We start from the raw sequence: 24249 nt of genomic DNA, 5'->3' as shown, positions 1-24249 counted from the left end.
TGACCAGCCTGCAAACAGCCATCAGCCCCTCACCCAGGCTGGCCAGGCACCCCAGTGGGGACCCCCACCCTGAAGGGGGTGTGACCAGCCTGCAAACACCCATCAGCCCCTCACCCAGGCTGGCCAGACACCCCAGCGGGACCCCCACCCTGATCCGGGACAACCTTCAGGGCAAACCAGCCGGCCCCCACCACTGCACCAGGCCTCTATCCTATATAATAAAAGGGTAATATGCAAATTGACCCTAACAGCAGAACGACTGGGAATTACTGGTCACTATGACACACACTGACCACCAGGGGGCAGATGCTCAATGCAGGAGCTGTCCCCTGGTGGTCAGTGCTCCCACAGGGGGAGCTCCCACAGCCTTGCTCAGCCACAAGCCAGGCTGATGGCTGCCAGCACAGCGGTGGTGGTGGGAGCCTCTCCCACCTCCTCAGCAGCGCTAAGGATGTCCAACTGCAGCTTAGGCCTGCTCCCCGATGGCAAGTGGACATCCCCCAAGGGCTCCCGGGATGCCAGAGGGATGTCTGATTGCCACCTTAGGCCCAATACCCCGGGGAGCAGGTCTAAGCCAGCAGGTGGTCATCCACCGAGGGGCCCCAGACTGCGAGAGGGCACAGGCCTTGGTTGCGGGCATATCCCCAGTGGGAGGTGTGCAGGAGGCAGCTGATCGATGTTTCTCTCTCGTCGATGTTTCTAATTCTCTGTCCCTCTCCCTTCCTCTCTGTAAAAAATCAATAAAATATATTTAAAAAGAAAAAAAAAGTATTTCTTCAAGAATTTATGATGAAAATACCTCGGAGTGATTTTGTGTTTTGGTGACATTTTTACCTTTTGAATTATCTTTGTTAAGCTTGTCAGATTCTGTAAGTTGAAGAAATTACTACATAAAGAAAAATTTCAGATAGTTTTACAAGTACAGCAGACAGCTGATTAGGTAGACAGTCACAGCTATTATATCAACATAGATCCTCATGGCGACCATGGCTATTGAAATGCTCTTGTATATTATTTGATTTAATCTATAAAAAAATCTGTGAGATGTGCAATGATTTCTCTAATAAAACACTCAGTTATTTCTAAGATGCTTTAAAATAATATCTCCAACCATAAAGTAGCTATAGAGATTTAAGGGTCATTCTTAATAAAAAATTCTCAAGAACTAATTTTTGAAAGTATCCTTTAGTAAGTAAATTTCCATCTTTCATAGATGCCCCCGCTTAAAAAAAAAGGAACTTGTGCTTAGTATCTAAAAATTACATTCCTAATTTTTAGATATTAAGCATAAGCAATACATAAAGGAGGCAGGTCTTAATTTTACAGAAACCATTGTGGAACCAAAGGCAGCAATGCTAGAACAGTGAAGAGAGTCTTACCCCAAAAAAACAGTTGCATGAAGTTCTTTTTTGGTCCTTGAAATTTTCTTCAATTCAGTAATTTCTGCATCAAACCAATGTCCTCTATTACTAGGAATTTCTGCATTGTAATTAACCATTACCACATCACCGATATTCAGTTGATTCCATTTCAAAATGGTTCTAGCGCGTGGTCGAATATCCTTCAGATTTACTTTTACAATACCACTTTCCGGATATCTGAGAAGAGAGGAAGAGAAGAATCACAGAGCAGTGCTTATGATAACTGCCAAAGAAGACTTAAAATTATATGCAACCTATAGAAAAACCTAATCATATTATTCTTAATGGTACTTAAAGTAAATGATATTTATTCTTTATATTAACTACCAGAATAAATAATTCTTGCTAAAATCTTAGTGAGACATTCTTTGCTAACTTGGGGGTAGTTAAAACAACAACAACAACACGCAAGTTCTTCTTTCTCCACCTTTTCTTAACCCAAGTTTAAGAATTACTTTAACAGATGCTGACCTCCTCCTGAATTTGGAACCAGTTCCAGTTCTGCCATTTGTTTTAGATATAATAAGAACATGAACCCAGTTCATTTCCATGGCAGTCGGACATCCTGGCTGAGGGATCCCCCACAAGTGCATGAATTTCATGCACTGGGCCTCAAGTTCAAAATATAAGTGGGTTTGAATTTAGAAGCAGCTCTAGCAGCTAGGTTTGGTTGCTCTGAATAAACAAGTACTATGCAGGCCTAGAACTCTCACAATATATCTAATTCATTTAGAATAAATTAATACTAAGCCTGGGTGGACTCTTTAGCTAATTAGCCAGTCACTTCACATTTTAGTTAATTGGGGGAAAAAAATCTCAGGGTTTGCAAGGGGCCCATTTTACCCTCTCAGTGCCATAATTGACTCCACCACAAGCCTTCCAAATAACCATGCAACCTTTGCTCAGACAGTAAGTGATGAGGTGTCAGTTTTAACCCTAAAAAGAGAAGATGCTTGATACTGAACCAAAGATAAGCTTTGGAACACATCCATTGTATGCCTAAGTTCCACCAACACTCTCTCCATGACAAACCTAATACCTGTCAAATGTACCTGCTGCCCTCAATCTTCTCTCTTAAATAAAAACATTTTAAATGAATTTACTTCAACTTATATGGCAAGGTTTTGAAACCATTATCATCACTCAAAATGTTTTACTTTCAGCCTGTCTGTGTTTAAATTCCCACTTTAGCTTCTTGCTGCTCTATATCCTTGGGACAGTTACTAAAACATCTCTGTGGCTCAATCTCATATGTAAAATGTACCTAATGGTAATAACTGTACTCATATGGCTGTGAATTTGGTTCCTGACTTAATATTTTTAAGGCCATATAAGGTAGAAAACTCCTTTTTTAGATCGGACTCTTTTTTCAGCTGTAACATGAAAATTATATTGACATCATATTATCATGTATTACTGATGTTTAATACAGTAAAAAAGCATACTTTAATGGCAAAAACCCCCCTCCATTTATTTGTCTAAGTTTGCCAAAATTAGACACCAAGAACAGAAATATTTTGAACTAAGTAGAGAACTTGAACAAAGTTTTAAAATTGTATACAAAATGTTTATAGAAGGTAAGGTAAAATAAATCATTTCATATTTTAAAGAATTTAAGCTACATTTGCCCTGGAACTAAATTACTATTTCAGAACAGAATTATATTGTACAGTATATTATATAGTAAGCCTGTGGATAATGTCATAAAAATGAAGTGTATTTTTCTAATTCTAGTAAAAGAGATGTTATGTCAATTGCTATGTAAAAAATAAACATGGAAGGGGAATATAAACTACTCTTAAGTCAACATCCAAGTGCTCAAATATTACTATTATTCTTTGCCTGGGTATCTTCATCTACACCTATCTTACTATATAAAGGGATGACTCAAAAGCTCTAGTCTATCCCAAAATTTCCTCTTCAGATTCATATATCCAACTACATTTCTAACATACATCTCAGAAGCACCTGAAATCAAAGTTATCCAAGATAGAATTCCCATATCCCATAATCTGCCAATACTCAGTCTTCTCTAGAGGAAATCTTTCATACTCCCAGAAACTTAGGAGTTACCCCCAATTTCTCATAATGTTTCCATTTAGTTACTAGGTCCTCCTTACGCAATACCTTCAACACTTCTTTAATAAAACTATACCCACTTAGTGAAGACGTGCATTTCTCTAAATCTCTTAAGGCCCAACATAGCTCCGTTATTAGGATCACACCTTATAGTCCATACCACACTTTTGCCAAAGATTCTAAAACACAGATCCACTTAAAATATTTTATGAAGTCTGATAACAATATATGTTCATAGGCTATGGAAAAACAGGTATTCTCATACATTACTGATGGGAATACAAAGTGGTACTGTCCCATTGTAGAGGGGAATTTGGGCAAAGCCAGAAAAACTGTCTATATATTTACCTCTTAACCCAGGAATTCCACTTTTAGGAATCCATCCCAAATATAAACAGAAATCCTTATGAAAAGAAACATACACAAGGCTATTTATAGCTGTACTGTCTATAATGGAACTAGAAACACTCTAATGTCCACAACAGAAAAACCACTTAAAATAACAGATACAATTACATAATGGAGTATTATGCTCCTATAAAAAAGAATATAATACCTGCTATGGAATGATATATATGGAGAGCTATATTAACTCAAAGAAAGCAAGATGCAAACAGTGTTTATATGTGCTACTTTCCCCCTAATGAATGTGAGGGGAAATACAAATAAATGTGAATATATATATATATATATAAAATTAGAGGAGGAACCAGGAGGGACACAGTTTCTCCTAATGTATTTATTTTGTTTTAGAGATTTACTTATAGAACCATGTAATGTTTCACATAATTATAAAACAATCAACAAAATGTGAGAAATCCCTAAAAATCAAAAGCAAAATGAAACAAGCCCAGTGTCCATCAATAGTACATGAGTGGATAAAAAAGCTGTGGTACATTTACACAATGGAATACTACTCAGACATAAAAAAGAAGAAAATCTTACCCATTGTGACAGCATGGATGGGCCTGGAGAATATTATGCTAAATGAAATAAGCCAGTCAGAGAAAGACAAGTACCTTACAACTTCATTCATGTGGAACCTAATGAACAATAAACTAACAAAATAGAAATAAACTTGTAGATAGAGAACAGACTGACAACTGTCATAGGGGAGGTGGGTTGTGGGATGGGGTGAAAATAGTGAAGGGATTAAGATGTTTCTCTCTCTTTCTCTTCCCCTTTCTTTTCCTCTCTCTCTCTCAAGTCAATACAAACATTTTCTAAATAAACTATTATGTCAGGTTCAACATGAAGGAGCTCTCACAACCTAGAGATGGGACAATTTGGGCACACACACACACACAAAACTGAGTTAGATTAAAACAAATGTTAAAATCCATTAGTTCATGAAACTTAGAAGTAAAAATCTCACTGGCCAATCTCTGGAGAGTGCTAGGAAACTTACTCATTCTGAACACTGAAAAAGTTCAAGAATCATTCATTTATCCTACTTTCCTATATGAACCAACTGGTTGAGGTAAGTTCTTTATGAAAGAATAACAGCTAATAAATGAAGGAAAGATAGGAGGTATCACCATTTTTGCAACACTTAAGGAAACAATGGATTTAGGTAAAGGTTTATGACTGCTAAAGCCATTATGGATCAGGCTGACACCACCCAAAATCTTACCACAAAAGAGAAGAAAAGCAGGTATTATGTGCCTCCCAATAACATACAATAAGTAAACACCATCTCTCAACTAACCTTATCAAATAATATAATTTAAACCCAATCAAACCTCTAGAATTAAATATAAGCTTTCAGGAAACTAACATTAATAGAGGAACATGTTAAACACCATTACAAAAATAATATAATCAGCAAAGTCCAGGCAATGGGAAAACTGAATAAAAGGGGGGTAATCTATAGGTTGAGACTTAACCACTCAATTAAATGAAATGGGCAGATCTTGTTTTGATCTTTAACAATACATACATACATACATACATATATACATATACATATACATACACACACACACACATACACACACACACACACACACACACATATATATAAAAAAGACTAAGTAACCATTAAGACCGAACGACCATTCGACCAGTCGTTGTGACACTCACTGACCACCAGGGGGCAGATGCTCAATTCAGGAGCTGCCCACTAATGGTCAGTGCACTCCCATAGCCAACCTCCTGCGGCCCCAACCCCTGCCAGCCGGCCCCCCAATAGGCCTCCATTGCTAGCCAGGCTGAGGGATTACCCATGCACGAATTTGTGCACTAGGCCCCTAGTGTAAGTATGTTTTTTAAAAATACAATTAAGTAAGTCTGAACATTGACTGGTTATTTGATATTAAGGATTCATAAATTTCTTGTAAGATTTCTTTTAATGCGTTAGGGTCCCCAAGTCCATCCTCAGGCTCACTGATTTGCTAGGGCAGTGGTCGGCAAACTGCGGCCCCTTGAGTGTGGCTCTTCCACAAAATACCACATGCGGACGCGCACGTACAGTCCGATTGAAACTTCGTGGCCACACTCAAGGGGCCAAAGAGCCGCATGTGGCTCGCGAGCTGCAGTTTGCCGACCACTGTGCTAGGGGAAATCACAGGATTCATTCTCACAAGATGGCATATTGTCTGTTCCCAGGTCTATGATTTACTACAGAGACGGGATAAAAAGCAAAATCAGCAAAGGAAAAAGGCACATGGGGTGTTGTACAGAGGAAACCAGGCGCAAACTCAAAGATTTCTCTCCCAGTGGAGTCACACTAACATGCTTAATTTGTCCATCAACAAGTGATAACCCATGTGAAATACTATCTACCAGGGATGTACAGTAAAGAATTCCCACCCTAGCTGGTTTGGCTAAGTGGATAGAGGTTGGCCTGCGGATTGAAGGGTCCCTCCCAGGTTCGATTCTGGTCAAGGGCACATGCTCGGGTTGTGGGCTCGGTCCCCAGTAGGGGGGTGTAGGAGGCCGATCAATCCGATCAATGATTCTCTATCATTGATGTTTCTCTCTCTCTCTCTCTCTCTCTCTCTCTCTCTCCCCCTTCCTCTCTGAAATCAATTTAAAAATATTTTTAAAAAAGAAAAGAAAAAAGAATTCCCAATATTTTTAAGGGGCTAGTCATGTAGGCCCAGCACATACCAAAATTCCAGACTCCCAGAAGCAGATGTTTGGCATAAACCATACTGTTCACACAAACAGTTTAGGCATGGTGAACAATTTTTATCAGGGATTTTTCAGAAAATCCTCACCTAAAAGTAAAGTTCCCAAACACCAAAGGTCAACCGCACACAGGCCTTTTAAAAAATAGCAGTCTCAGGTCTAATATGTTAGCTCTTTTCTACACACTTTAAAAAGAATGCTTTTAGCTATTTTGTCAGTTGAATGCTCTAAGATGTCAAAATAAAAATGAACCTACGAAAATTAGCAAGAACAGGACTCGGTAGCAAAAGCCCTTATCATGATGGTCTGTCAGTTTGAAAGGAAAGAAAGAGGTTGGGCTTTGAAAAGCATGAATGCCTGACAAACTCTTGGCCGGCCCAATGGTTAACTTTGGTCCAGAGACTGACCAAACAATTCCACATTGGGTAGAAACTGCCACGCCCTAGAACTGCTGCCACACTTAGTCACTGGCTAGAGGATGTCCGGAAGAGTGTGGCCTTGATCACTGTGGCTAAAAGTTATGAACTGACTGCATTCATTCCTTGTAGCTGGTCAGCAAGTTCTTTCTACGGAGTTTTGAGCAGTGCGCCCACTATAGGTACTAAAGCCATACATAAGGCCATGTCTGGTTGAAATGATGTAAGGTTTGAGACAGTGATGGCGAACCTTTTGAGCTCGGCGTGTCAGCATTTTGAAAAACCCTAACTTAACTCTGGTGCCATGTCACATATAGAAATTTTTTGATATTGGCAACCATAGTAAAACAAAGATTTATATTTTTGATATTTATTTTATATATTTAAATGCCATTTAACAAAGAAAAATCAACCAAAAAAAAATGAGTTCGCGTGTCACCTCTGACACGCGTGTCATAGGTTCGCCATCACTGGTTTAGGACTTGCTTCAAAGTAATCCAGTGGTGCTTGGAAATGCTACTATATAAATGGCCAGGAGTTCACAATGGTTGAAGCTGAGTGATGGGTTCATTATACTGTTCTCTCAACCTCTACATAAGTTTAAAGAATTCTACAATAAAAACAAAATGCTTTGAGGCTCAAGTTAAAATCCAAACAAAAGGCACTTTCTACTTTTTGCAGTTTTCCCCTATATGTATATAACATTTAAAGAGTTAACACTCAAGGCTTAGAATAAGACAGGCAGCCTTCTGTCCCAGCCCATACACTCGATTCCTGTTCTCCAGATGCAACCATTTTTAATTCTTAAGCTCTTTTATTTACCTCTATATTTTTAAGTAACACACTTATACTTTTTAACTTTCAACTGTTATTCTACCCATCCCTCATGTACAGTTCACTTGCCTCCATCTTCCTTTCTCATAGTTACTAACACAAGACCCTGCTCCAAGTGTTCATATATGTTAACAATTCTTAGGATAGAGGTAGGTGCTATTCTATCCCTATTTTACACATGAGGTACAGAAGTGAAATAAGTTGTTTAGGCAGAAGAGAGATGATTCAAAATTCTCATCATTTGGCTCTAGACACAGACTCCTACATTGACAAACTTTTTCTTGCTCTTAACATTATACAAACTAAGTTGGTTATAAAAATCAATATTTTTAATAAAAGTTTTTACATGTTGACTAAATATTACTCACAACTAAATAATGAAATGTGCTTTACATGTCCTTTCTTCCACCGATTTGTTTTCTGTTGATGCTTAACTGTTCTTTTTAGTTGCAACTTGCCGTTTTCTTGTGTACCCATCATTAATTTTTTTCCATTCTGCCAGTTTTAAAACTCCTCTACATTCAGACATTTCTGATACTCTACTAATCTTTTGGGCTTCAAAACATTTTAAAGACCTCTGTCCTATCATAATCTGGAAGCTTGCTGTAGGACTAGACCACAGATGTCATGGTAGGACCTCCTTTCAACATTTCCTGTATTGAATCCTACCTCCTGAATACATCTTCCTTTTGTTTTTTCTCCTCAACTTGAGTGGGGTGAAGAGTGGTTAAAATGCTCTTTCATATAAATTAACCAATCCTCTTGTTCTCAGCTTTATTTTGTATGCCTACCTCGAAGGTAACTGGTGAATCCAAGGCCTGAGCCTCCCAAAGATTCTTCAATGCCAATTTACTTGCTTGTTGTTGGCTTCACATCCTTAGGTTTCAGCTTTCTCTTGACCTGCTAAGTTAGGTATCATTTATCCATTAGCTTACCTTCCAAAATGTTGCTGTTTTCTCTTCTGTGTCTTTTATTTCTATCCTATTTGTTGTCCTTGGGGATTTACCCATTTATTCTTTTACTATCTTCTAGGACAGTTTAAGGAGTGGAGACAAACATGCATCTTAATCTGTCAAGTTTACTAATAACTGGAAGTTCTTATTCATCTTGAGTTTCATTTACTACTCACCGTATACCTCCTACACTCCAGTCATACTAATCACCCTTAGGTAACCCCATTATTTCCTACTTCTCTATCTTTGGTATCATATTCTTCAGGAATACAGAAGTATCTCTTCTACCTGTATTCTGAGCTCTGGGTACTCTAAATGCTGGGTGTGCATATTTCTATCACAGCATACTGTAAAACAGCAAGTTTTCATTAAGGAGCAGGTGTGCTCAAACTTTAGCATTTGCAGTATACCAAGGCCTACAAATATTTGAAAACACACAACTCATAAACAGAAAAGTCTGCTTTTATATAACGAAAGCTCTTAATCGAATATAATAAACCAGTGATGGCGAACCTATGACACGCGTGTCAGAGGTGACATGCGAACTCATTTTTTTGGTTGATTTCTCTTTGTTAAATGGCATTTAAATATATAAAATAAATATCAAAAATAAAAGTCTTTGTTTTACTATGGTTACCAATATCAAAAAATTTCCATATGTGACACAGCACCAGAGTTAAGTTAGGGTTTTTCAAAATGCTGACACGCTGAGCTCAAAAGGTTTGCCATCACTGTAATCAACTATGACTACCGTATTTCAAAAAGATCTCCTTGATTATACTGTGTCTCCTATTCTTCCTTTGAGAAGTCTTGATCTAGACCAGCGGTCGGCAAACTGCGGCTCGCGAGCCACATGCGGCTCTTTGACCCATTGAGTGTGGCTCTTCCTAAGCCTTAGGAGTACCCTAATTAAGTTAATAACAATGTACCTACCTATATAGTTTAAGTTTAAAAAATTTGGCTCTCAAAAGAAATTTCAATCATTGTACTGTTGATATTTGGCTCTGTTGACTAATGAGTTTGCCAACCACTGATCTAGACAGTTCCACATCTATGGGAACACAGAATTCTATGCAGAGCTAGTAACAAAGACTTTTTAAATATTATGTTGTGGTACTCTTAAAAATGAAAAACCTGTAATTAGCTCAACTGCTTCTTACAGTAGTAATCAAGTCTTTTTTCTTTTTTTTAGTAGTATAGGCAGTTCCCAACACAGCATTACCATCACCCCCACAAGTTCTAACGTGTGGTTGAAGATAACCAGTACAAATTAGTTCATGCAACTGATTTCTTCCAGCATTTGCACTGAGAATAACTGTACAAGAGACTGTATGAAATATTTTGGGAAGTGTTGAAAGCTTGAACAACTTCTAAAACAGGGCTCAAGATATCCCAAAGGCCTGAACCACAGAGAGGTAGGAATGTATCAAGGCCAACTTTACCTACACTGAGCTGAGGGCGAACCCTGTACCTATAGAAGAATGAAAGTAGGGTTCTTCATTCTCTCGTACATGACCTCGTGTTCTCAGAATCTGAAGTCAAGGCATTATTCTAATATAGGTATAAAATAAATTGATAAACAAAATAATCATTGAGTGAAGTCTGGGGAATGATGTTTTAGGGCAACTGATTATGCACAATTTAAAAAATAGGTTTATTATAAAATGGTAAAACTACATTTCCTTAGGTAACTTTAAAGCAACAAATACTTTTAGAAAACTCAAACTGTACTAAGCAAAGTAGTAGAACTGAAATTTCCTCCTAAAACATGGTTTCCTGATGTTAATATGCTATAATAAGGACACCATTCATCTGGAGGCATGTTCTAGTTTAGCAAATCTTTAATGTCATACCACATGCAAAAGAAAGCATTTCTTATTCTAATAGATAGCATTACTAAGTTTCATGCCTTAAATGTAAAACTTACTCACAGACAATTAAGAGTAACTTACTTAAAACTGCTTACAGTAGCACTTTATATATTACATAAAAATAAATCTCATTTGTAGAACACTAACAATGTTGGATAACTATATTAAGAATAATGGAAACAACATACTTAGGTTAAATGATACCCATGCCAAAGATAAATCCATATTATTTAAAAATACTTACCAAAATATCCTGGCTTTATTAATAAATAAGTGAAAATCAAAGAAAGAAATAAACAAACGAAAACTATTATTACTGGGTACTTTTCAAGGTTATTAGGAAATAACGAACCTAAGTCACATATTTACAGATGAGAAAATTAAAGCTGAAAGAGCTCAACCTAAACAAAAAAATTACCAATAAACCAAAGACCTAGAACTCAAACCAAATTCAAATGCCTGAACTATATAGAGCCTTTAAGAGAACCACTGCTCTGTGTATTTAACAGGCCCCTGAGGTACCTGTTTGAAAAGCAGGTTCCAGGAACCTACCTCAGACCCACCCAATGCAGGGAGTAGGGATGTTTGGTGTCCCTCAGCAATCTGCACTTTATATAACTTACCTGGGTGAATCTGCAGTGCTGATGACCATCTTTTTGAGAAAGACCAATGTAAAGGGATAATGTATATATTTGAAAAGGTAAAAATCAACTTGTATCTGTAAAGTCATTTTTCTAAGCACTATGTGATCTTTATAACACAACAGAAGAGCAATGGTTAAGGTCACAGACCTGTCTAACTTCTTCCGTCCTCCTTTTGATTATCATCCTTTCAGAATTCTGCAAGTCACAGAAAGTTAGAGGAATATTCTCAATTTTGGGTAAATATGTTAGTAGCAACCAAGAAGCAATGGGGCAGACTGGTCACTGCACCAGGGTTCTGGAACTAAAGCTCTCCTTCTAGGTCCTCATACTGGAGATCAAGACACTTTGGCTTGGTCTTGATTTTTCCCCCACCAAAACCTAGAAATTATTTTGACATTGCTCAGAATTTTTGGGGACTCTTGTTCTGATGTTTAAAGATGTCAGCTATGCTTAGCTACAGACAATAATCATTCATACTTAAGATATGATAAGTAAAACTTTCACAAGCATTTTTCTTCTTTAAATATATACTTCCTTGTCAGACTATTAGATGCCTTCTAGTTTACTTCTCTTCACAGAAATGAGCTAAAATTTATACATCAAGATCTCTAAATTCAATAACGCAATTAAAGCAAATCACTAACAAGAGTAGTTTTCTCAAATTCACCTTTTTTAACTGGACTGGACTGTAAGACCAAATAAAGCTACATGTTGAATCCTTAAAAGCAAGAAAGTATCAGAGAAGATTTTGAGATCTTGTTCAACAATATGTCAAATTCAGAAAGCTTATCCTAGAATGACTGCTATATTTAAGAGCCTAATTTAACAGGAAAACCAGGACTAAGCTCAGAACAAATATGCATCTATTATGAAGTATCCCCCCCTCCTCCCCGCCCATTGAAAATATACCAACACACCATAATAGATAAATTCCCCATAAACACATTATGGACATTGCTTTCTATGCAAAGTTAGTATAAAGACACTGAGAAATGGTCCCTCATTTAAAGTCACACACATCATTTAGCTTGAATGAAATATAATTTCTTTTAGAAATAGACTTAATTCTAATATTTTTGTCTAAATGGAAACAAAATGGAAAAATCAACAAGACAACTAGACATGTACTAAAATAAGGATGAACACTCATAGTTGTCAGGTGTTACATATTATCTTCAGCCTTTAATAAAACATATTTACTATATTTAAACTGTCACTATCAATCCCTTTCCCCCATATTGCTCTTTAGTAGAAAATGCTTGATAAAAATGGGCCAAACATTCATTCCAATCAAGACAAATTTCTTTCATTACAAAAAAAAAAAAAAAAGCCAAATAAATACTAAGGTACTGTGATTTGAGCTAGTATTATACCAAACTCAGACCTACACCTTGGAATGTCTTACTCCATAGTTAAGAGCCCCTGAAACTAAAAATTTGATAACCCTTGGTTCATGCAATGTTTAAAGCTTCTTACTCTATTTCTACGCTGTGCCATCTGTACAATACTTTATGCCAAACAATAATTTCTTTATTGACCAGAATCAGGTCCCAGATAGTTGTTTTCCGTTATTTCTTTTATACTTCAAGAAATAAAACTCAAAGCAAATCAAGAACTCTACTTGTTGACAACAGATACACAGATAGCTAAAGGCCCCACCTCCATAGTTTCTTGCCTCTTTGCTATGGCATTCAGGAATCCAGGGACTGAGTACTAAGAACACAAATTATTCTAGCCTTGATTTACCAATATTGTCAGTCTTGGCCAATCTCAGATCTTAATATTATTCTGGTTGTTGGTTCTATTACCACCTACTATGGTAGAGAGCAGGATGATAGCTCATTTGAAATAAGCTGTTTTCAAGTTAGCCACAACCATGTCAGAAGTATTAGGAAAGTAAAGATTAAAGGGATCCCTTTTAACACCTTCTCACCCATCCTGAAAATCTGTGTTAACACCTAAGTCTTTTAAGACATTTTTGTGGTAGGAAAAATCACAACCACGTTAGGATCTTGAACACTTACACTCAATAAGGATTTGGTAGCATAATATTAGGCACACATGTTAAGTATCACTTGAATGAGAATGTAAGTTCATTTCGTGTGTTGAATAAATACTAAATCCTTCACAACAGTAACTTTTATAGTAGGATTTTGAAAATAACAAAAATAATTCAGTGTTAGAAAAGTTAAGTTCTTAATACTGTCTTCATATAAACATTTTATTGGGGAGTTACTGCTGGGTATAGGGTTTGGGGAGGTGGAGGCGATAAAAATGTTCCAAAATTACTTTGTGGCAATGCACAATCCTGTGAATACACTTAAAACCAACAAATTGCATTCTTTAAACGGATAAATTGTATGTGAACTATCTCAATAGCAAGCTGTTTTAAAAAAATATATATCAAGTCCTAGCTGGTTTGGCTCAGTGAATAGAGCAGGGGTGGGCAAACTTTTTGACTCGAGGGCCACAATGGGTTCTTAAACTGGACCGGAGGGCCGGAACAAAAGCATGGATGGAGTGTTTGTGTGAACTAATATAAATTCAAAGTAAACATCATTACATAAAAGGGTACGGGTTTTTTTTTTTTTTTTTTAGTTTTATCGGGCCGGATCCGGCCCACGGCTGGGATAGAGCGTTGGCCTGCAGATTGAAGGGTCCTGGGTTCGATTCTGGTCAAGGGCATATGTCCGGGTTGCAGGCTCGATCCCCAGTGGGGGCATGCAGGAGACAGCCAATCAATGATTCTCTCTCATCATTGGTTTTTCTATCTCTCTCTCCCTCTCCTTTCCTCTCTGAAATCAATAAAAATATATTTTTTAAAAAATATACATTTCAACCTCATTCTAACAGCTATTACATTATGTTTTATATACTATCTAAAATATTAAAATACATATAAAAAAGCCTTATAGAGGAATAAACATACTAAATTAAGCCAGGTATTAGGCTACCAAAAACAACAAACCACTTAGGAGCCAGAGATAACTGAGCATTAAGGAGCCCTTATAAATATTAAACAAACAAACAAACAGTAATAGACTGAACAGACCCCTAAATGATTTCTTCAGAAAGACTATTATTTGAAAACAACTTTGAAATGGAAGGCTTTGCTTCTATAAACAAAACATTAATGAAGTCCTCAATAGCATGAGCACTTACTCATCATACTCGATACGATAAATAATATCTTCATCAGCAGCAACAGAGTCTGAATTAGACGTAGAGGGTACATTGTCCAATTTATTTGTGCTCTCTTTGGAATTATGATTTACATTTCCATTAGTCCTTTTACATGAACTGCCATTCTTCAGGGGAGTTTTGCCACGTGAATGTTCATCAGAAGCTCTAGTAATACTATGTATACGTGCTTCAAACCAGGAACCATAGTTGACATCTCTGACATCCACCAATTCATTTACCTAAAAAAGTTTAAAATTAATTAATGAAGTGTAATTTCATCTACTGCTTTAAAAACCTTAATATAACTTAGGTTATTTTTATAGTTATCACGGTTATGAATATTTGTAGCTACTCATGCTTAAAGTAATTTCAAAGATTAGATCAAAACTATTCCTTTTGTATACTCTAAAAATCCATTATTTACTAGTATAAAAATTAACTTTCCTTTTTAAAAAATTTTATTGTTGAAAGTATTACATATGTCCCCCTTTTCCTCCATTGACCCCTTATAGCCTGTCCACACCCCTGCCACAGCCTTCACTCCCCCTATTATCTATGTCCATGGGTTATGCCTATATGCATACAAGTTCTTTGCTTGATCTCTTCCCACCTACCCACCCACCCCTGACTTCCCTCTGAGATTCTACAGTCTGTTTCATGCTTCTATGACTCTGGATCTATTTTGTTCAAATCCGTTATTTACTAGTATGAAAATTAACTTTCCTCCAAATTTCCTTCAATGAAATGTGTGCTGAAATGGGTGTTTTCTTTGACTTCTCTGATGTCTACACTTGACTTTTAAAAATATGAAAGTACTCAAGGGTATTCTGGAAAGTCATTCAATAAGAATGTCACTAATGAGCCCCAGCTGGGTGGCTCAGTTAGATGGAGCAACCTGTACACCAAAATGGTTGAGGGTTCGATCCCCAGTTGGGATGCAACCGATTGATGTCTCTCTCTCTCTCTCACTCACTCTCGCTCTCGCTCTCCCCCTCCCCCTCCCCCTCCTTCCCCCTCTAAATCAATAAGTATATCCTCGGGTGAGGATTTAAAAAAATTTTTTTTTAAAAAGAATGTTACTAACAAAAAGCCAAGAGTTTAAAGTGTTATGATTGTGTTATTAATTTGCTCCATTAATTTCTTCAGCATCCTAAAGATAACTTACAGTCAGTCCAACCAGAAAACAGTAAAGTATTAAACTGAAAATAAAACTCAAAAATGAAGAAATTGTGCACATGTACAAAGGGAAGAATTTAGTGAACCCATTTATACAAAATAGGTAAGTTCTACCAGTTAGTAATTCACTAGCAAATGCATTATTACCTCAAAAACCAGAGATAAAATGAACAGAGCTATATGATGCAAGACAGATATAGTCAAGTCTAGTGGATGATCCAGAATTAACTGTGCAATGTAATAAAAGGAAAAACAGTATACCAGAAGTTAAGAGTTACAATATGAAAGCTGGTTACTAAAAATAAGCAAACAAACAAACAAACAAACTCTCCTAAAAAATCTGAGGAAATTGGTCTAAAGGTCAAGGCCCTTTCAGCAGGAAAAAACCAAAAGACATCCCTTTAACCTGACCACTTAAGGTATCCAAAAGAATTCTGACATTTGGGGCAGGAGTAAGAGGGCAGTATATGCTAAAAGTTAAATACCCATATGCCAGATATTATGCAAGGCTCCTTTATTTAGGCTTGTCTAATTCTAACAACTAAGACTTCCAATTTTACAAGATAAAGAAACAAAGTTAACTTGCTCCACTGAAAGCTAATGAAATGTAAAGCTATGATTTGAAGACATCTTGACCTTGAAGCTTATAAGTTTTTGCCATGAAATGACAAGATAGGTAAACAAGAACTTTAAAGGTTAACTGATGAACTAAGAAATAAGATATTAAAAATATAAAAAGGTTTCAAACCACCCAGCTAATATAGAAGGTAGAGAGAATACAGACAAAACAAAAAATTAACTATCACTACCAGAAGAAGTACCACATTTGACCAAAGACACTGTATGTAGTAACATGGCAGCAATGAAACATCTTGAAAAACATAAGGTTCAATGTATCATAAGAATGAAGAGTTTAGGAGAAAAGGAAAAGATCTAAGGGCCAACCAGGCTAGATATAACAAAGATCAGAGATGGAGCATGGTAAACACTGCATAAATTAACTCATGCATTAAATGGACACAGGGTCTTTTTCTTCCATAATAGCCACTGACAAGTGTAAAGAATTTAATTTCTTTCTTTTATTAATCTTTACCTGAGGATATTTTTCCATTGATTTGTTAGAGAGAGTGGAAGGGAGGGGGAGAAACAGAGAGAAACACACATCAATTGGTTCCTCCCGCACACAGGGGATTCCTTGACTGGAATCAAAACCAAGATCCTTCAATCCAAGGGCCAAGGCTCTATCCACTGAGCCAAACTGGCTTGGTAGAATTTAATTTCTTACAGGCAAAACAAAAAATAGATAAAACCAAAAATAATCAATGTTAATGTTTATAATACTTGAGAGAATAAACTGAAGCTACTACTCTTTCAGAGCAAATCAAAATGTAAGGGTTTCATATCACACTACACAATTATTATTCTAGAAGAGAATGGAGCATATAGTTGATACAAAAACAGTCACAGCAAAAATACACTTAGCAATATAAACCTTACTATGGAAGAGTATGAGGTACAAATGAAATACTTAATTTGCATATGAAAAATAAGAAACTAGCATGCAGATCTAGTGTCTGGATAACGTAGTATTTGGAAATACAATTAGAGTTAACAGAAATCTATGTCAATCTAAAAATACTGTCATTGCTTAAACATCACACATAAGAGAGAACTTAATAGCTCATAAAGGTAAGGCATTCTTTGAGTAACCCTAGATTTATAACTAGAAACAAGAACTACAAATTCTCCTATAAAGTATAATTACCCACTCATGATATGCATATAAACTGTATGGAAAAAATGCTTTTAAATTCAGAAGTTTCTGAACTTTACATAGACATTCTTAGGCCAAATTTGAATGGGTCAAAATGCCTCTAAGAAAAAGGTTAAAACTCTTGTAAAATCTGTTTTGAAGACGGTTCAGAAGAGAATACTTGTTTCCTTGGCAGTATCCTCTGTTTTCATGTAATCGTAACTTTCTTAGTAATCCAGTTGAAATCAAGAACTGAAAAAGTCCAAAGCCACTGCATGTACACCACCAAGAAGTCAACCCTAATGTAAACTATGGACTGAGGGTGATGGTATATCAATGTAGGTACATCAATTCTAGCAAATGTACCACTCAGGTAGGGGATGTTGATAATGAGGAAGGCTATTCATGTGTTTTGGCAGGGGGGATATGAGAAATCTCTGTATTTCACACTAAATTTTGCTGTGAACCTAGAATAGTTCTAAAGTGTTAAGTCTATTGCCCTGGCCAGATAGCTGCGTTGGTTAGAACGTCATCCCTATGCACCAAGGTTATGGGTTTGATAAATGGTCAGGGCATATATAAGAATCAATTCATGAAAATGAAATAAGTGAAACAAATTGATGTTTCTCTTCCTTCCCTTTCTATCTCTAAAATAAATAAAAATGTAAAAATAAAAGGTAAAGCCTATAAAAAACCTAAAAACTAAAAAGTAATTATAGCCAGAAGAGAGCAATGAAAAAGCAGACAAGATGACAAAGAGAAATATGTGGGGGTTGGGAATAGTGTCTCAAGTGTACCGATGGACTTTAATTTTAATGGAGGTAAATGACAACACAGAGAGACTAATACCACTGGAAGAATTAATGTATCTATCTCTCTCCCCCTCTCCCTTCCTCTCAGAAATCAATAAAAATATATTTTAAAAAACCCCAAACACTTTCTAATAATAACCTATTCCGTTTCATGACAAAGTATACATGACCAAGGTACTATGTTCTTTTAACACATTTCGTACCGCTCAAGAGTTTGCTCGTGTTACGCGTGCCATCTGTTAAGGACCGCTCACGAATGTTCTCGTTTTTCACGCCCATGGAAAAAGGAGCGAATCTAGATACTTATGTAAATTTTGTTTGGTACCTCTTCATAGTTTGGTCCCTCTTCATAGAGGAAAATGTTTTACGCAGTACCATACGTTAAAAAAGTACTAGGAACTTTAATTGTTTAATTGTTTTTGTAAATAAAAATGTTATAATTATTGAAAAACAACACCTAAAGTGCATTATGATGATTTAAATAACGTGCAGTTTGCCCAAAAACGTGCGGTCCCTGGCGTATGTCTTAGAGATTTCTATGCGGTATGCAATGTGTTAATATATAGTCACAGTTTTACTTGCTAAATATAGCTTAAGCTTTATATGAATATGTTAGTAATATTGGTATGCTTTTTGTCATGTTTTGCCTTGGCTGGTATGCTTCTGTGGTTAGAGTTCCAGCCCTGGGACCAAAGGGTCATTGGTTCGATATCTCAGTTGTAAGGTTGCAGGTTTGAGCCCCGGGCCCTGATCAGGGCTCATGTGTGAGGCAACCAATAGATGTGTCTCTCTCACGTTGATGTTTCTCTTTCTCTCTCTCTGCCCCCCATCCTCCTCCATACCCTCTACTCTCTCTTAAAAACAAAAACAGAAAAAGTCATGCAAAGGGGAAACCAAGATGGCGGCATAGGTTAACGCCGGAGTTTGCTGCCTCGAACAACCACTTCAAAAATACAACTAAAAGACGGAACGGACATCATCCAGAACCACAGGAAGGCCACGTTGATGTTTCTCTTTCTCTCTCTCTGCCCCCCATCCTCCTCCATACCCTCTACTCTCTCTTAAAAACAAAAACAAAACAAAACAAAAAGGAAAAAATATCCTCAGGTGAGGATTTAAAAAAAGTTATTATTATTTTTTTATTAAAAAAAAAAGCCTCCCATTTCTTTATGTTGTGGGTCAATTTAGGTAAATTATAGGTATCTATTCTTTATAGGCTTAAAGCAATTCATCGATGTAGCCACCCTGGCCAGGTACTTTTAGATAATTCACTTCATCTACCAATTTTTAATTTCAAATTTTTTAAAAATATATCTCTTTATTGATCTCAAAGAGGAAGGAAGAGGGAGAGAGATAGAACATCAATGATGAGAGAGAATCATTGATCGGCTGACTCCTGGACGCCCCCTACTGGGGATCAAGCTGGAAACCCGGGCATGCGCCCCCAACTGGAATCAAACCCGGGACCCTTCAGTCCGCGGGTCGATGCTCAATCCACTGAGCCAAACCAGCCAGGGTCCAATTTTTAATGTTTAACCTTGAAAATGCTCTGAAAATAAATAAATGAATCTCAGTCCCAATTTATCTCAACTGATAAGAATTAAGAAAGGAGCCGAAGCCCGTTTGGCTCAGTGGATAGAGTATCGGCCTGCGGACTGAAAGGTCCCAGGTTCGATTCTGGTCAAGGGCATGTACCTGGGTTGCGGGCACATCCCCAGTGGGGGATGTGCAGGAGGCAGCTGATCGATGTTTCTCTCTCATCGATGTTTCTAACGCTCTATCTCTCTCCCTTCCTCTCTGTAAAAAATCAATAAAATGTATTTAAAAAAAAAAAGAATTAAGAAAGGAGCTATAAGGATAGGATGAAACAAAACTGTCATCCAATTATTTCTACAAAACTTATTAGAACAGAATTGAAAGTTGCTAATTGCAAAGGTCAATAAATAAATTGCATTTCTATGTATTAGCAAATAAATAACAATTTTAAAAGATAACCGTTTATAATAGCATCAAGAAGCTATTAGAAATCAAAACAAGATATGTAAAGAGAAAACTAATTAAGATGTCAACGACCTAGATTAATGGAGACATCTATCAAGTTCATGAAAGAAGGACTATTGAAAAGATGTCAATTCCAAGCTGATCTATATACAATCCCCATCAAAATCCCTCCATTATTATTTTTCTGTAGTTTTGACAAGCTAATTCCAAAATTTTACATGCCAAGTGTTAAAGCCAAAAACCAAGACACCTTTGAAAAGGAATTAAATTTGGAGATGGAGAAAGGGGAGATATCAAAACAACATTATAGTACTTAGAACAGTGTGGGCACAGGGATAGATAGGCAAACAGACCAATGGAATACAGTAGAGAGCAGTTTGGCAGTATCCTGTGAGTGAACAACCAGCACTTCTATTTCTAGATAAAAAGTCCTAGAGAAATTCTTGAGCACTCACACCAAAATACAAATAGAAGGTTTACAGCAGAACTGTTTAAAACAACTAAAAGTGGAAACAGTTCAAATGGCTAATAATCATAGGTAGATACATATATTGTGACATGTTAATAAAATGAAATAAAATAGAAGTGAAAAATAAAGCTTTAGCCCTAGCTGGTTTGGCTCAGTGGATAGAGTGTCAGCCTGCAGACGGAAGGATCCCAGTTTCATTTCTGGTCAAGGGCACATGCCCGGATTGCAGGCTCGATCCCCAGTGGGGGGGCATGCAGGAGGCAGCGGATCAGTGATTCTCTCTCATCACTGATGTTTCTATATCTCTCTCCCTTCCTCTCTGAAATCAATAAAAATATTTAAATAAATAAATAAAGCTTTATGCAGAATCTCTCAAAGTTGAGAAAAAGTAGAATTCCATTATATAAAATCCAAATACCGGCAAAAGAAAACATTGTTTAGAGATATATACATTAACAACACTATAGAAAAACAAGAAAATGATCATAAAAGTCAAAATAAGTAGTTTACCTTGTTCTGAGAGGGAAATGTGTTATTGGTAAGGGCATATAAGAGGCTTTAAAAAGGAATTGGCATCATTCTCCTTCTTAACCTTGGTGGGATTACACAGGTATTTGCTTTATTATGCTTTAAATTCTTCCTATATATTTTACATTTATAAAAGACTGTAAAAAGTATTAACAGCCCAATCTTTACTTTCAAATGGTAATCAATGTACATATTCACAACATCCTGAAGAGAATAGACTAACAAGAATTTTTAAAACATTTTTTATCTTATTTTATTTTACTAAAAAATTTTTTTCAAAACCCCACACTTTTTATTGATTTCAGGGAGGAAGGGAGACGGAGAAAGAGACAGAAACATCAATGATGAGAGAGAATCATTGATCGGCTGCCTCCTGCATGCCCCACACTGGGGATTGAGCCAGCAACCCTGGCATGTGCCCTGACCAGGAATCGAACCATGACCTCCTGATTCGTAGGTCACTCAACCACTGAGCCATGCTGGTCAGGCTAAAAAGTTTTTAACATTGATTTTTAGAGAAACATCAATGTGAGAGTAAAACTTCGATCTGGTGCCTCCAGCACCCCACCCCCCCACCCCCCTGCACCGGGAATTGAGCCTGAAATCTAGGCATGTGCCCTGACCTGGAATCAAACGGGCAACCTCTGAGTCACAATAGCCAGGGTACAACTAACAAGAATTCTGAATACAACATACCTTATACAGTCCAATGCCAGGATCAATAAGAAAATCACGAGCTGATGTACGTGGCTGACTGGAAGATTTCACTCTTGGTGCTTTCTTCACTTTAGGTGGATTATCAGAACAGGGTTTGGCCTTAACATCACTCTGTTTAGATGTGCTGGGAAGATCAGAATCTGGGCGAGCTAGTAGCTGAATTATATCATTCAGTCCAACATCATAGTCAAATAAAGTATATCCATCTTCCAACTAGAAACAAAAGATAGAAAAGATTAAAATGCTTCTCTCAAAACTTGATTTTTCTATATCTTTAGGTACCCAAAGGTCCTAGCCAAATTGTTAAAATAAAATGCACAGCATTGTAATCTAGTGATCCTGAAACTATTCATCTATTACTTTATGGCCTCTAATGTCAATATCTTCTCAGGACTTCAATAAATTAAGAATTATTTCATATTAGCTATAGGGTACACTGATAGCCACTGAAATAATAAACAACAACACATCATTGCTGTTGTGACCCCATCACCTAAGAAGAAGAAAAAAAAAATCTAGATTTCTCACCAAATTTTATTTCAATGAACAGTGCCTGAATCCACTGAAAGAAAAAGGTTTTATGAAAGTGACTTTATGACCTTGTGTTCATAAAGACATTAAAGTAACCATTTCATCTTTCTGAAGATTATTAATTTTTTTTTAAATCAAGCAGGAAAAAACACTTCAAGCAGGAATAATTACAATTCTTGCTCATGCTATTCCACTTGCCTAAAGTTCTCTAATTCCATACATTTCTTTTTTTTCTTTGAGAGAGAGAAAAACTGATTGGTTATGTCCCACATGCACCCGAATGGACCACCACCACTTGGGTGTGTGCCCTGTCAGGGAATGGAAACTTGCAGTGGATGACACTCCAATCAACTAAGCCACACTGGCCGGGGCCCATCCATTTCTCAAGCTTGTAAGCTACATCATGAAAAATCTTCCAGGTTGAATAAATTATCCTGCAACTTACCCATATTTTGGCAAGGTCTCTACAATACACTGAATTGTGTCAATCCAAATATTTGATATCCTAATACCATCTATATCAGAATGTGACACTTGGCAACACGGTCTTTACAGAAGTAATCAAGTTAAAACTAGGTCATAAAGGTGGGTCCCAATCCATTGTGATTGGTATTCTTACAAAAAGTTGAAATTTGGCCCTGGCTAGTGTGGCTCAGTTGGTTGGAGCGTCGTCGCATACATCAAAAGGTGGTGGGTTCCATTCCTGGTCAGGACATATACCCATGTTTCAATTTGATCACGGGTCGGGGCATGTTTGGAGGGCAACCGATCAATGTTTCTTTCTCACATTGATGTGTGTCTCTGTCTTCCTCTCCCTCAAATCAATAAAAACATATCCTCTTGGTGAGGATTTAAAAAAGTAGATACAAAGTTGAAACTTGGATAGAAAGACACACAGAGGGAAGGTGCAAAGGCACACAGGGAGGAAACAACCATGTGACTGGAGTGATGCATTTACTACAAGCCAAAGAACATCAAAGATTGCTAGCAAACACTAATAGCTAAAGGAAGCAAGGAAGATTCTTCCCTAGAGCTATCAGAGAGTGAAGGGTCCTGCTGATGGGACATCTTGATTTCAAAGGGATAGTCTCCAGAACCCTGACACAAAAATTTCTGTGGTTTTAGGTTTTGGTACTATGTTACAGAAGCCCTAGGAAACTAAGTCTCCATTTGTTTCTTTGTAAAATTCGCTGGCCATTTCACTATGATACAATAAAACTAAACTCCTTCAAGATTAGAACTATCATTTCCCTAGGCACATCAACAATTTAATTGTTGTTCATTTCCCCCTCTTTTATGCAATTACCTATCACCATCTACAACTATATCACTGTAAGACCATGTTTAAGAAGTCAACCGAAGAACAAAAGTCTGCCCTTGAATGATAAACTTAGTAATGTATTAGATTAAGTAATTGTAATTCAAGTGGTCCAGAAACACACAATCCTGCACATTACAGGTGTTCACAATTCTTAAGTAGAACAAGGGATCAAGAAATTCATAAAATTCCCAGTGGGGAAATTAAATTAAGACACTATTTCACGGGTTAGTTAATATGCTTATTCCAAATAAGTGTAAGGAGTCTTCCAAAAGCCAGTAAGCAGATATTCCCTTATAGGGATGGCAAAGTTAATATTGCTTACCTTATTAAAAGACAAACAAGAACTCCCTCTAATCCTGAACTCCTGGGTTAAAAACGAAAGGTAGGAAAAAACCATACATTCACACC

At 36.8% G+C, this 24249-nt stretch overlaps 1 protein-coding gene across 1 annotated transcript in view; it reads right to left on the bottom strand.

Moving 5' to 3' along the window:
* UHRF2 (ubiquitin-like with PHD and ring finger domains 2, E3 ubiquitin protein ligase) overlaps window positions 1–24249 on the bottom strand; it is a 59367-nt gene that overhangs the window by 32389 nt on the left and 2729 nt on the right. The window contains exons 2-4 of the mRNA XM_014535713.1: window positions 21969–22202; window positions 14513–14772; window positions 1380–1598 (exon numbers count right to left, since the gene is read on the bottom strand). Of these exons, the coding sequence (XP_014391199.1) occupies window positions 1380–1598; window positions 14513–14772; window positions 21969–22202 (713 nt within the window). The remainder of the gene's footprint in view (window positions 1–1379; window positions 1599–14512; window positions 14773–21968; window positions 22203–24249) is intronic.

This window comes from Myotis brandtii, unplaced genomic scaffold, assembly GCF_000412655.1.
Source record: "Myotis brandtii unplaced genomic scaffold, ASM41265v1 scaffold149, whole genome shotgun sequence".
In the NCBI taxonomy this organism is placed as follows: Eukaryota; Metazoa; Chordata; class Mammalia; order Chiroptera; family Vespertilionidae; genus Myotis; species Myotis brandtii.
This window is presented reverse-complemented; position numbering and strand designations above follow the sequence as displayed.